The sequence below is a fragment of the Herpailurus yagouaroundi genome, unplaced genomic scaffold, assembly GCF_014898765.1.
Source record: "Herpailurus yagouaroundi ecotype Mexico unplaced genomic scaffold, PumYag 215, whole genome shotgun sequence".
NCBI lineage: Eukaryota > Metazoa > Chordata > Mammalia > Carnivora > Felidae > Herpailurus > Herpailurus yagouaroundi.
The window spans coordinates 9498410-9511915 of NW_024412446.1; the positions used below are offsets into that span (position 1 = coordinate 9498410).

The 13506-nt window shown below is 45.7% G+C and overlaps 1 protein-coding gene and 1 long non-coding RNA gene across 5 annotated transcripts in view; one reads left to right on the top strand and one right to left on the bottom strand.

Moving 5' to 3' along the window:
* Nucleotides 1-9775, bottom strand: part of CRK (CRK proto-oncogene, adaptor protein) — a 26841-nt gene extending 17066 nt beyond the window's left edge. For both annotated transcript variants that reach the window (XM_040455474.1, XM_040455475.1), the window contains exon 1: nucleotides 9429-9775. In XM_040455474.1, the coding sequence (XP_040311408.1) occupies nucleotides 9429-9669 (241 nt within the window). In that variant the 5' untranslated portion in view covers nucleotides 9670-9775. The remainder of the gene's footprint in view (nucleotides 1-9428) is intronic.
* The window catches only part of LOC121017299 (uncharacterized), a 5561-nt gene continuing 1696 nt past the window's right edge, over nucleotides 9642-13506 (top strand). For 2 of the 3 annotated variants that reach the window (XR_005784712.1, XR_005784713.1), the window contains exons 1-3: nucleotides 9642-9651; nucleotides 10423-10544; nucleotides 11245-11950. This is a non-coding gene — a long non-coding RNA (uncharacterized LOC121017299). Of the gene's footprint in view, nucleotides 9652-9814; nucleotides 10020-10422; nucleotides 10545-11244; nucleotides 11951-13506 lie in introns of those variants that run through there. The other variant, XR_005784714.1, reaches the window with a different exon arrangement.

Sequence of the window (13506 nt, forward strand, 5' to 3'; positions counted from 1 at the left end):
CTCGATCCCACAACCCTGGGTTGAGCTGGATGCTCAACCAACTGAGCCACCCAGGCACCCCACGACTATCTTTTTTAATCTATGATTGCTGATTTCAATTTCATTTCTGACAGCCAAAAAAAAAAAAGAAGAAGAAGAATCTTAATCAGGCAAAAGAATCAAGGAGCCTATAAAAAGAAACTAAAAAGCTGCTTAAAAATCAATTCCTAATGTCTTCATTGAAATAAAACATGCAAACAGTATTGTTCCCTTTGAGGCAAACAGGTCACGAAAAAAAGTAAATAAGGATGCTTGAAAAAATAAAGAAGCATTAAAATTCTCAACCTCTAGGGGTACCTGGCTTGCTCACTCACAGCACATGACTCCTGATCTCAGGATTGTGAGTTCCAGTCCCATGTTGGGTGTAGAAATTACTTAAAATCTTTTAAAAAATAAAAATAAAATTTTCAACCTCTGAGGACATCCTGAGGGTCAAGGAGAAAATGCATTAGGAATCTTTAAAATTCATATGATGCAAAGAGGTGTATGGCCCTAGACGTACAGGGCATACCTCAGAATGTATTCCCTCTCAGGGCGCCCGGGTGGCTCAGTCGGTTGGGCTGCCAACTTCGGCTCAGGTCATGATCTCGTGGCCCATGGGTTCAGCCCCACGTCGGGCTCTGTGCTGACAGCTCAGAGCCTGGAGCCTGCTTCAGACTCTCTGTCTCCCAATCTCTCTGGCCCTCCCCCGTTTGCGCTCTGTCTCTATCTTTCAAGGGTGAATAAATGTTAAAAAAAAAAAAAAAATGTATTCCCTTTATCCTGAGATTCTAGAATTGAATAAATTAACATAGTATCAGTTCAAATGAGAAACAAAGTTTCTAGTAAGGAGCACCTCTAACTTACACTCTGCTAAGTGCCAAAATATCAAATTGTCTTCATTGGATTTTTAACCTTTGGCTTCCTGATAAAGTAATAAATAACTCTATAGAAAACTGGATTTTGTGGAGGTTGGATTTTTTTTTCAATCAGCCTTAACCTACAGGCACTCAGCATTGAGTTATAACATCCCAGATTTAAAAAAAATTAATGTTCATTCATTTTTGAGGAGAGAGAGACAAGAGTGCCAGCGGGAGGAGGGGCAGAGAGAGAGAGAGGGAGATACAGATTCTGAAGCAGGCTCCAGGCTGAGCTGTCAGCACAGAGCCCAAAGCAGGGATCAAACTCACGAACTGTGAGGTCATGACCTGATCCGAAGTTGGACACTTAACGACAGGTGCCCACAACCTCCCAGATTTTAATATAGATCTGTGTGTATGTGTGTGTCATAAATTTATACAGGTTTTCACAGCCAGGTTGCTATCAAGTTTTATATCTTGCCTTTTCTCATACTATGGAAAACATTTTATTTTATATAATAAAAACTTTCTCTCTTTTCAAGAACATGACTTTTAATAGCTACAAAGTATTCCCCAGGCGCCTGGGTGGCTCAGTCCCTTAAGCTTCTGGCTCTGATCTCAGCTCAGATCTTGATCTGCTTCATCACTTCAAGCTCCACATTGGGCTCCATACTGGGCATGGAGCCTTCTTAAAAATAAATAAATTGAGGTGCTTGGGTGGTTCACTAGTTGGCATCTGATTCTTGATTTCAGCTCAGGTGATGATCTCATGGTTCATTAGTTTGAGCCCTACATTAGGATATGCACTGACAGTGCAGAGCATGCTTGGGATTCTCCGTCTCCCTCTCTTTCTGTCCCTCCCCAGCTCATGCACACCACATGCATTCTCTCTCTGAAAAATAAACACCAAAATAAATCAAATAGGGGTGTCTGGGTGCCTCAGTTGGTTAAGCATCTGACTCTTGGTTTCGGTTTAGGTCATGAACTCACGGTTTGTGGATGGAGCCCTGCATCTGGCTCTGCGCTTAACAGTGCGAAGTCTGCTTAGGATTCTCTCTCTCCCTCTCAGCCCCTCCCCTGCTCACACGCTCCCTCTTTGAAAATAAACTTTAAAAATAAATAAATACAGATAATGGAATAAATGCTGATAATGGATTTAAAAAATAAAAATTAAAAAAATGAAGTATTCCCAACTTTTTGCTAGTGAAAATGCTACTACAAGCAATTTTTAAAATTTATTTCCTTTTGAGAGAGACAGAGTGTAAGCAGGGGAGGGGCAGAGAGAGGGAGAGGAAGAATCCCAAGCAGGATCCTCATGGTCAGTACTCAGAGCCTGATTCGGGGCTCGAACCCACAAAACAATGAGATCATGACCTGAGCCAAAACCAAGAGTTGGATGCTTAACCAACTGAGCCACCCAGGTGCCCCTATTGTGAGCATTTTTTTTCTTAACTATTAATGAACTTTTTTCTCATTACTTCCTTAGGATAGATTCCTTGAAATGCAATGGCTGGAGCAAAGGGTAAGAACATTAAAGTTTAGGGGTGTCTGGATGGCTCAGTTGGTTAAGCTATCCAATTCTTGATTTCGGCCCAGGTCATGCATGATCTTGTGGTTGTGAGAGCCCCATGTCTGTGGAGCCTGCTTGGGATTCTCTCTCCTTCTCTCCCTTGCACACATGTGCTCTCCCTCAAAAAAAAAAAAAAAAGAAAAAAGAAAAAAGAAAAAACCATTAAGGTTTATGTTGCCAAATTGCCCTCCAAAAAATCTGTACAATTTTACACTCCCACCAGTGGTTTATGAGTTCCCACTTCCCCCATACTCTTGCCAAAACAGCATTTAAAAAATAACTGCCAATTTAATGAGAAACGTGATCTCTTTTTAAATATCATCTTTGATTATTTGGTGTTTTTCAAATTTACTATTTGTACTTGTTTGGGGAAAGTTACTTGTTCAAGTCCTTTGTTAAGGGAAAATGGTCAATTTCTGCTCTCCACCCAAGAACACTGGTCCACCATCTAAAAGCCATAGTGATTAATATGGTGAAATAGCAATATTGCGGTAGCTCAGAAGTATAAATTAATTTGCATTCTAAAAGAAACGAGACCCAATTATTCTGTTGTTAGAAATCACTTCTAGAATGACCAGAAAAAGTACATTTAAAATTCGGTAGTGAGGAGAAGTGAAGATAAACTTTGGAAGTTAACCTGAAGTCCTCAATACAGAATGAGTTCTGATGAATGAATGCCTTCCCTTTTTACATAAATGAATGAATGAAGAGCTGTAAGCTAAACAAGCTGTAAGCTAAAACAAGTTAACAGCCCACATTCAGTAATGCTGTCTCTCCAACTCAAGATGCTGAAATAGATGTCCAGACCCAGGACTACATATCTATGGAGAACACTTAGCAGGCACAATCATGATATTTCTGAGTATTGAACTAGAAAGAGAATTTTGGTTATGAATACACCAGAGCACGGTGGTGCTATATTTTGGAGTTTCTCTTCACTAAAGGGGATCAATGAAGGGGAACTGTTCTTATTTAAGTCTGGTAGGTAGGGAGACACATGGTCATTCTGCCTATCACCACTAGGCTAATTAAGTGATCCTTTAGACCTGCATAACTGTTAAGGATTGGGTCAGTGTGAGCTCCAAGGAAACCTACTTAGCACTGCCTGCTCAAGAAAGCCTTCAGGGCTGAGTGGTAGGGAGAACTCTCACACCAGCAGAGTATCCATGGCTTAGAAAATGGTCCTAATGACACCTGGGGAGGAAAGTTTCCTTGCTCGAGTTTATACAACTACATGCCAAGGTGCAACAGCCAAATGATTTTCACTAGTTGCCTTTTTGGGACAGTGGTTGGAAGATGGTATATACTCAATAAATGTTAGATATTATTAATGAACAAAACTCTGAAGTGAGGTAAAGAAGTAAAATGAAAGTCTGTTCCCAGCTTTGAGAAGCTCACAGCATAACTGGGGATGTAAAGGCATACACAGTGTAACCAAAGCAGTGTATCGCAGGAAGACATTATTTCCCCCCTGCTTCCACTTTTTTTTTTAATTTGTAAATGTTTTATTTTTGAGAGAGAGAGAGAGAGAGAGAGCGCGCGCGCACACACACAAGCAGGGGGAGGGGCAGAGAGAGAGGGACACACAGAATTTGAAACAGACTCTATCTAGGCTCTGAGCTGTCAGCACAGAGCCCAACCAGGGCTCGAACTCACAACTGCGAGATCATGACCTGAACCAAAGTCGGACGCTTAACTTACTGAGCTATCCAGGCGCCCCACTTCCTGCTTTCACTCTGAAGGGGAGATGTGTTCTTACAAAAAACAGTAGCAACATCAAACTGTGTTCTTAGATACAACAAAATCATGATGAAAGATTTGATCATGCCTGAACATTTCCAAGGCACTCTTTTCACTCTAAAAAGGAAAGTACCACTCCCTGTTATCCATTGTTATAGTTCCTCCATTACTGTAGTAGCCCAAATAAAATGTGTTTTGTGTTTGTGTTTCTTTGGGGGAAAAGAGTTTAGAAGAACAAATAAGCCCACAAAACCAATTCCCTTAGAAAGATCGCTGGGAGAATTCTAAAAGGAAAAACTGGCAGCTCCTCTGCCACAAACATAAAGGTAGGAAGCTGTTCATTTCTTCTTCAATTGCTACATGGTGTAAAGTGGGCCCACTATGACTTCTTTCTTGGCTTGGCAACCCCAGCAGTCACAGAAATATAAGCAAAACACCAAAGGAAATCTTAGATATTCCTTACTCATAAATTTTTTTCTCTTCTAATGACACTATAATAATACCACAAGAAGAATGCCTGTTTTTGTGTACTGCTGAAGCAATCAGATTATATAGACTATCAAGTTTCATCGATCCAAACTCCAGAGGAAGGGAAGGGAAGGGAAGAGAACAAAGGTAAGTTTCAGATAAGCCCAAACCTCATTACAGCTGTGTGTTCTGGTTCCTTTTCCCTAGTCCATCTCCTTCCAACCACAAAGAGCCAAAGGCAGGAAATAGAAGGGCGGGAAAGGAAGGAGATACAGTCAAGTCTAGAGAAAAGAACCAATGACAAGGTTCTCATTGCTGGAGCTTGGAAAACCTCACTGATTTGTTCTACCTAAACCTGCGCTGGTATTCTGAACATGCAGTTATGAACACACACATTCAGAAGTCACAATCAATGCAAGCAATTAGATATTCTTTTGGTTTCTGTACATGCTCAACTAATTACTTCTAAGCATTTTAGCCCTTGGGTTACATCAGTTTTTACAACACGACTCCCTGAAGGTTATATGGACACCCAAGAGCTCTGTGGGCTATGACAGGCAAGGTCACTTCTGACGTGGGTACCACCTCAGCAGCTCCATTATCATCCTCTCCTTGATCTCACAGCACTTCCTTTTTCCCTTTCCCTTTCCTTAATTCCCACTCCTTCTCTTCTGCTTATGGTATTTATAGAAATTGCTTACACACACCCCACCACCTGTCTAATACAAAGGGATAAAAAGGCTGCTGACTTCCATCTGAGAAGGTTTCCTAAAGAGGTATCAAATGTCTGGTCTCCTAAGCAAACAGAACTTTCTAAAAATGGTAGCTATTAGCTATCAGCCTGGTACTTTGCAGACTCAGACTGATTGGGTTTGATGAATTCTGGCTCTGCCATTTACTAGCTGTATGAGCTGTTATCTAACTTCTCATGGGGCCAAACACCTACTTTATTACAACAAAGTTCCTAAAAGTAGCTGGTACCTTACAGGTGCTTAATAAAAAGCAAATTCAGCTTAATACCCTGCCCAAACTTCTGAATTCCTTTAGAAATTTCCAATTAATCCCAAACCCAAAGTCCACTATACTGTTTCCCAGAAAAGGTTCTACAGAATCTCAAATGCTTCTCAAAAAGTCTTGTGGTCAAATATGTTTGAAAAACCCAGTATCCAATACCTACTAATTTCACATAAGCATAGTAAAGGCTTAGAGAAGTCCTCTAGTAAATAAACCTACTTCCTTTTACCATGGAATCCTTTTCTTGTAAAACGTGGAAGTAACTCACTGAAGAACTTCCCCCCAGAACCACTGGATGGATGGATGCTCTGTAACTGACGAATAAAACCTGAGGACCAGGTTTCAGAACCGCAAAGACCAGGTAAACAAATGAAACATTGATGGTGGATGAACAAAAAAAGGAGCAGTGGGTGATGAGCAGTCCCACAAGATCTCTAAAGTGGCTTAGTGCAACACCACGTTGAAGAGGCAGCACAAACAATAACCACCTTAGCTTCTGCCCCTCCCCCCTCAAAAGGAAGCAAGCTTTTATGCTCCCTTCATCCACTAGAGCAACAGGTAGAAGGCTCTGAGTTAAGCAGGTAACAACAGGTGTCTTCTTTATTTCCACGTCCTGGATCCAAGGTCCTTTTCACACTTCTTGATGCACCCCATTCCCCTCCACCCAGGCACCTGCCAGTGTCCACCAATCCACACTGTGCCTACCTGTGAGCCTCTCAAAGCTGAGAGTTTTCAATTTGGCTCCAAGTCCTGCTCTCCCAACTTCATAAGACTAATATATCTAATACTTACTGAGTACTTACCATATGTTGGCCCCATTCATAAGTATTTAATATACTAAACTCATTTAACCCTCACAACATAGTGAGGTATCATACTCTATGAGGTATTACTATTTCCCCCCTTCTTTACAGATGGGGAAACAGACAGAAAGAAGTTAAAGAACTTGACCAAAGTTATATAAGTAGTAAGTGGCAGGTAAGAAAGATTCAAATCCAAGCTCCAGAGCTCAAACTTATAACTACTCTCCCAGGTCACACTTACTCAGTTTTGTTGACTGTCTACCGATCAAGGTCTAGTAATACCTCATTGTCTGAAGAAGAAACGTGTGAATCAGTGATCGCAAAGCCTTCCCAAGAGGTCAACCTTGAAGTCTAACCTGACCAGGTATGACCAGCAGACCTGACCAAACCTTGCCTTATGGCCCTGAGGCATAAGGCAGGTTGCTCCCAGACTACGGCAGCCTATGGAGGCTGAACAGCTAAGTTAAAAATAGGTTCACGGGAAAAGGTTGAGAATACCTGTTCCATCCTATCCCTATGACTCTAAAAACTAAGGCATTCTATACAATTTCTACCTATGTATTATGTCCAGAAAATATGCTATTAATCCTATGTAAAACTCTCATTTTTCATGTTCAAATTACCAAATAAGGATTTTTAAAGCTTCATCATTGACTTTTAGATGGCAGACGTGTATTATCTAAATGCTAAAGCTAGTTTCTTCTTGTCATCCTTTCCTTTTGGTCTTTAAATAGAACCTGTAACCCCAGGACAGAGACAGAAGTGCTGAATCCTCTATGTGCATGATTGAGATCTTAAAAGGAAAGAGAAAGAAGTACAGTATAATAATGTAAGCTCTCTGGTCAGAATTCGAAGGTTCAAATTCTGGCTCAGTCATTTACTAGTTATGTGACCTTGGGCAAATTACTGAATCTTTAACTCTGTTTCCTCAGCTATAAAATGGAAAAAAAAAATATTTTTTTGTTAAAATGAAAACACTTTAATAAATAGAAATCATAGTACTTTCTCCTCAGATTGTTATAGACAGAGAATGAAATAAAGCACAGAAAGTACTCAGCAAAGTACTTGGCATAGAATAACCAGTCAATAAATGTTAGCTAATACCGTGCATGCTTTTCTAAAACTCAAGAATTCCTGTGTAGTTTCAAAAGAAAATAGCTTGATGGGGGAAGGGGAGAACAAAGATTAAGTAATCTTTATGAAGACAGCAACTCAATCAATTGCTCTACGTGGAAAAAGTGGGCACGTTACCAGAAACAAGAATTACCACAATGCCCATGAATGTTCCACACCCCATCTACAAACCTTGGCAATCTTCACCTTCTCTCTTGGGACAAGCATGTGAACTCGTATCTGTTATGACAAGGTGGAGCTCAATATCAAGGTAAGTGCAGAGATACAAAGTCATAACACCAAGGTGTGGAGAAAGCTCAAACTAACAAACCTTCCTGCTGCCATTCCCAAATTTTGCAAAACAGATACGCAAACAAAAAGGTTGAAAATTAAGCTTTGGTGCCAGTTTGACATCATATTACTGCATTGTAATGCAAAAACCTAGATACCAAGAAGGTGGTAAAAGGTAGAATATATCTGGTTTAGGGCAAATTTATGTTACATCAATATTCCTGTCTCATGTTATGCTATTAAACCAAAGAGACTGAGAAAGACTTAGGCATTGGTATGTGTTAGCAACAAAGAGACGGACTATCCTATGTCCCCATTTCTGGCCAGAGTGAATAAATCTAAATTAGGACTACCTAATTTGCAAGTCTGCAAAGCCTGGCTCAGGAGCTTCCTAATTGACTGAGACTGGCCCAGAGCTTGCCTCAACTGGTCGGGAGGAAACTGCTTCAATTTGGGAACAATGAGAAAGACGAAGCCTCTCCGTGCTGTGACACAGATGATGGTAAGAGGATAGTAACCTCAGAATTACTCTGCACCTCACAAATCTCAAGTACTAAGTGCATAAATCTCGTTAACATTCTCCAAAGACACTGATAAGACAGTCACGTCTCAATGATCCTTGCTAAGGAAAACCTAGGTCACAGCCCCCAAGTCACTGAGAAAGGAGAGGCCCTGACTTACAAGACTGACAATGTTTAAGTCCAATGAAATTGCAAGGTCCATTCACTTTGAAGGAAAAGATGGTTTCCACTGGCTTATTTCCGGGGGGGGGGGGGGGGGGAATGTCCTCCCCCAAATACCTTGAAAACTAGAACCCGTAATTGTGGAGAACAGTCTCTGGACGCTAAGATCTCTCGGACACTATCAGCTGGGCATCAACTTGTTCTGGGCTGATCACAGAGGGCTTACTTCTATCACCAAGGCACTTAGCTCACCACCTTCGTCCTCTGCGGGGGAAGAGGGCAGTAAAAGTATTTTGGAAAAATGCCCAAGAAAGGAAAAAGCTGACCGGTTTCCTGAGGGTGTCTCCATCCCTCCCGGCTAGTATGTGGTGACTTCCTACCAAAGGCCAGCAGGGGAGAATAGCTCTCCAAACCAAACCCGGCTCTCTAACACTACAGGAAATGTTTCAAGCCTAAAAAGCCACTTGTAGGATTATCGGATTCATTCTGGGAACCGGTGCCAAGTGATGCCCCCGCAGTGCCAACATCCCCCTCAGCTCTTTGTCCCCACGTTGCCCGGCCCTGCCCTTGTGCCTGGCCCCGCCGCTAGCCCCACCCTGGGGCCGAAGCAGTTCCCCTTCCCCCGGGCTGTCCTCCCAAGTCACACCCAGAGGCCTGGGTCAGCGGCTCCTCCTCTCCCCACCCCCCCAACACACGCCCGCTGGTCGGTGGGAACGAGCCCGGGCACCAGGCTGCCCCCCTGCCATGGTCGCTCCAGCCCTCTGCCCGTGTCCCTCGTGGAGGTCAGCTCGCGAGGAGCAGCCAGCCTGGCTGGGGAGTTCCGCGGCCCTCACCCCCGCCCCGGGCCTCCCGTCCCGTCTGTCCTCACCGGGCGGAGGCTGGGCGGGCGACGGTGGCACGGGCGGGCGCGGGCCGCTGCTGTTGATGATGTAGTGGGAGACGCGCGAGTTCTCGGAGACGCTGAGCACATAGTCCCCGGGGCTGGTGCTCGAGTCCCGCACCAGAAACACCCCGTGCCGCTGGCCCTGCAACAGCGCCACCGCCTCCTGCCGGCTCAGCCGCCCCCAGTACCAGCTACTCCGCTCCTCCGAGTCGAAGTTGCCCGCCATGGCCGCCTCCGCGCCTATACGCTGGGCCGCCGCCGCCGCCGCGCGCGCGCCCCTCTTGCCCCGGCGCCCGCCGCCCAGCGGACCGGCTCCGGTCTCAGCCTCACAGCAGCGCCTGAAATGGCGGCGGCGGCCGCGGGCCTTCCCCACCGGAAATGACGCGCACTTTGCCCCCTCGAGGATGCCGGGAAGGGGACCGCCACCCGCCATTGGGAGAAGGGCAAAGTATGGCTCGAGCGCTCACTGCGCGTGCGTTCTCACGTGCGTCGCCACCTGGCGGGGATCGGGACTGCAGCGGATGGACAGGCAAAGTCTGGGACGAGGGGTAGGGGCTCAGCCAGCAGTCGGCGGAGGTTTGTGTTTGTGCTTTGGGACCCGAGGCTCTTCTCTGCACCGGGCTTCAAGTTCCTGGAAGGCCCAGAATTTCTAGGCGGCGACTCCGGGCCAGAACTGGAGTACAAAGGATGCATGTGGCCCCAGGGCCTGAGTTCCGGGAGACCCGTCTTTTTCTGGTGGTTCCTCCAGCTTTTGTCTATACTGGCTAAAGTTTTTTGTTTGCATTGATTCATTCAGCAAACAGTTATTGACACCACTGTGGGTGCAAAGGTGATCGAGGCTGGGCCTTGACCTCACCGAATTCACCACCAGTGGGAGGAACCAGGAAACAATGACAAAGGAATGCCAAGTGCTGTGATAGGGAACCGAGAAGGGACTCTAGGAGCACGGTGGGGGGTAGGGGTGGGGGTGCTAATCCAGTCTGTAAAGGGATTCAATATGAAGTGGCTTACCAGAGGAGGTGGCTTGAGCTGAATGTTGAATGGCAAGTGGGGGAAGAGCATTCAACACAAAGGAAGCAGAATGTGCCAAGCGAGGTAGAGGTATGGAGTTCTCTGTACTGAATCAATCTCTCAAGTCATTTGCCCAGATTCTTCTAAACCCTAATTGTGACGGTGGGGATCCTGTACTTTCCCTGCTGTCATGAGCATGTCTATCTCTGTATTCTGCATCTATATCTGTATTCCTGTGAACAGCTGCTCACTCGTGCTCTATAGTCTTGCTGCCCCAAGTGCGTTGCACATATCTGCCAGCGTCAGCTTTCTAAATTACAGCTCTAAGTCTGTTGCCACCCTGTGTGCAACTTTGAGCGGTCTCCAGGTGTGAAAACTCGGTGTAGCTCCCAGCATAAAATGGGGCCACAGTCTCCTCTTAACTGCTTCTGCGTGAACCTTGTGTTTCTTTTTCCTGGAGTACCTTTTCAGTCCTTTCCACATCTCAAACTCAAATGTGTCCCGGCCTTGACCACCCATCCCTCCCTCTCTGCATCGACAGCGCTGCGTCCGTATTAATTCCATTACAGTTCCTACCCATTGTACTGTAACCTTTCGTTTACAGATCTGTCCGTGTCCCACACTAGAGCTCCTCGAAGGCCAAGCATCTAGTGTAGGAGGCACTACACAAATGTTTTATGATAATGGCTCACATTTATCCAGGGAATACTACCTGCTAGGCAGAGTGCTAATTGCTAACCGCCTTTATACGGGTCATCTCATTTAATCCTCTTAACAACCTCTTTTACAGCTATTTCCATTTTACAGATGAAGCTCAGGGAGGTTAAGTAATTTGTCCAAAGACACACGGCTGGCTGCCGAGTGAGGAGCTGGCATTCAAATCCTGGAAGGAACAGAGAGCTATGGTCCTTGTGCCACATCCTCAGGCTCCTGGAATAGGAACGGAGAGGGACTCGAGGCTGGGGGAGGATGGCAGAAATAGGCATTAAAAAAAAATCAGCCAGCCCTAGGTTTTGGTCTTAACAGCACACCTCTTCCGGATCTACTTCACACACTCCTGGGCCTGCTCTGGGAAGGGAAGGAGAGCAAAGGCACCTTCCATGCTGTGGGTGACTCATCGTGACCCTGGCTTAGTCACAGCCAAGTTACCACAAGCCAGCAGCAGAAATCATCCCAGTGTGAATTCTGGCCCTTTGGGAAAGAGGAGTGCCTGCTCTTCGCTTCTCCAGAATGGCGGAGCCTTGAGGCAAAGCCTTACCAGGAGGCTGCTTGTGGGCTCTGAAGCCATTTCTCCAAACCCTCTCTCTGGGGCATATGGATATGACAGAAAACGTACTTTAAAAGAAGAAAAAGGGAAAGGAAGGAAGGAAGGCACAGAGGAAGGAAGGAAACCGATCATAAGCTGGATTATAAGCAAGGAGATCGACAAGGAAGGAGACCTAGACCCATGGGGCTACTCGCGTGTGTTCTTTCTTGAGCACAGAGAGGCCAATGAGGTAGGAACAGGACTGGCCTTGGAACAAGGAGGGGGCGAACCCATCCTGCGCCTCCGTCCTTTCTCTTCTCCTCCTTCTCTCCCCTACATACATTAGGGATTTGTGCTGTAATGGTGGCTTTTGCACACACACACACACCCCCCCCCCATTCTTTGCCCTACAAAGAATGTGACTTTCCTGCTTAGGAATGGCTCCTGGTGCTGGGGTGGGGTGTGGGGGAGTTACCTGAAAGAGAAGCAGAAGGAAAAAGAAAGAGAAGCCTGCCCCATTCAAGAGAAAAACACACCAAAGTCCTTTACTCCCAACTCTCCTAACCAGAGAAAGGCATTCCTTATTTTAGCAGGGGAGGAGGAGCAGGGGATCAGTGACCTGCTTGTGTGCCTGCACTGAGTTACCTAAAGTAATCAGAGCTGCCTCGTACAGCTGTGCAGGCTGTGCACTGCATAAGTCCACACTATTATGTAAGGAAGCACTTGGAGTTGGGTTACTACTATTACACAGTTTGCCTTAAAAAAAAAAAAAAAGCAAACAAAGACGATTTGTATCAAAGACGACAAAAATATTGCTATCTAGAGCGAAAACTGACAGGATCACCTTGCAAGAGAGAGAAAGAAAAGGTGGGTGAGTGTGTGGAGACACAATTTGTATTAGTACAAAACCACCATTCTACCCTGTTCTCATCCATGTAGGGAGACTGGGGGAAAGGAAGGAGACACAAAAATCTCCAAACCTCTGCTGGAGTTTCTGAACTATGAAGAGAAATGCCCCACCTCCCAGTGGGTAGCCCTTAGTTTTGCAGAGACAAGGACTGGTCTTAAAATGTGCAAAGATAAGATCTAGAGGCAGACACGGGGCGGGGGGTGGGGGGGAAGCTCTGTGAGGAATTGTGAGGGGATTCCAGGAGGGCCTAGGAGAGGAGAGTGTGCTAGGAACCGAGGCAGGAGGCCAGACCTTCCCAGGAAAGTCAGTGAGATGTTCCCGTGTGGTGATGTGCTGTGGGACTGGTGAGAATAGGTTGTGGGGGGCGCCTGGCTGACTCGGGCTGTGGAGCATGTGACTCTTGGTCTCAGGGTTGTGAGTTTGAGCCCCGTGTTGGGTGTAGAGATTACTTAAAATCTTTTTAAAAAGAGAGAGAAAGACATGGGGCGCCTGGGTGGCTCAGTCGGTTGAGCGTCCGACTTCGGCTCAGGTCATGATCTCACAGCTCGTGAGTTCGAGCCCCGCGTCGGGCTCTGTGCTGACAGCTCAGAGCCTGGAGCCTGCTTCGGATTCTGTGTCTCCCTCTCTCTCTGCCCCTAACCCACTCGCATTCTGTCTCTGTCTCTCTGAAAAATAAATAAACATTAAAAAATTTTTTTAGGGGCGCCTGGGTGGCGCAGTCAGTTAAGCGTCCGACTTCAGCCAGGTCACGATCTCGCGGTCCGGGAGTTTGAGCCCCGCGTCAGGCTCTGGGCTGATGGCTCAGAGCCTGGAGCCTGTTTCCGATTCTGTGTCTCCCTCTCTCTCTGCCCCTCCCCCGTTCATGCTCTGTCTCTCTCTGTCCCAAAAATAAATAC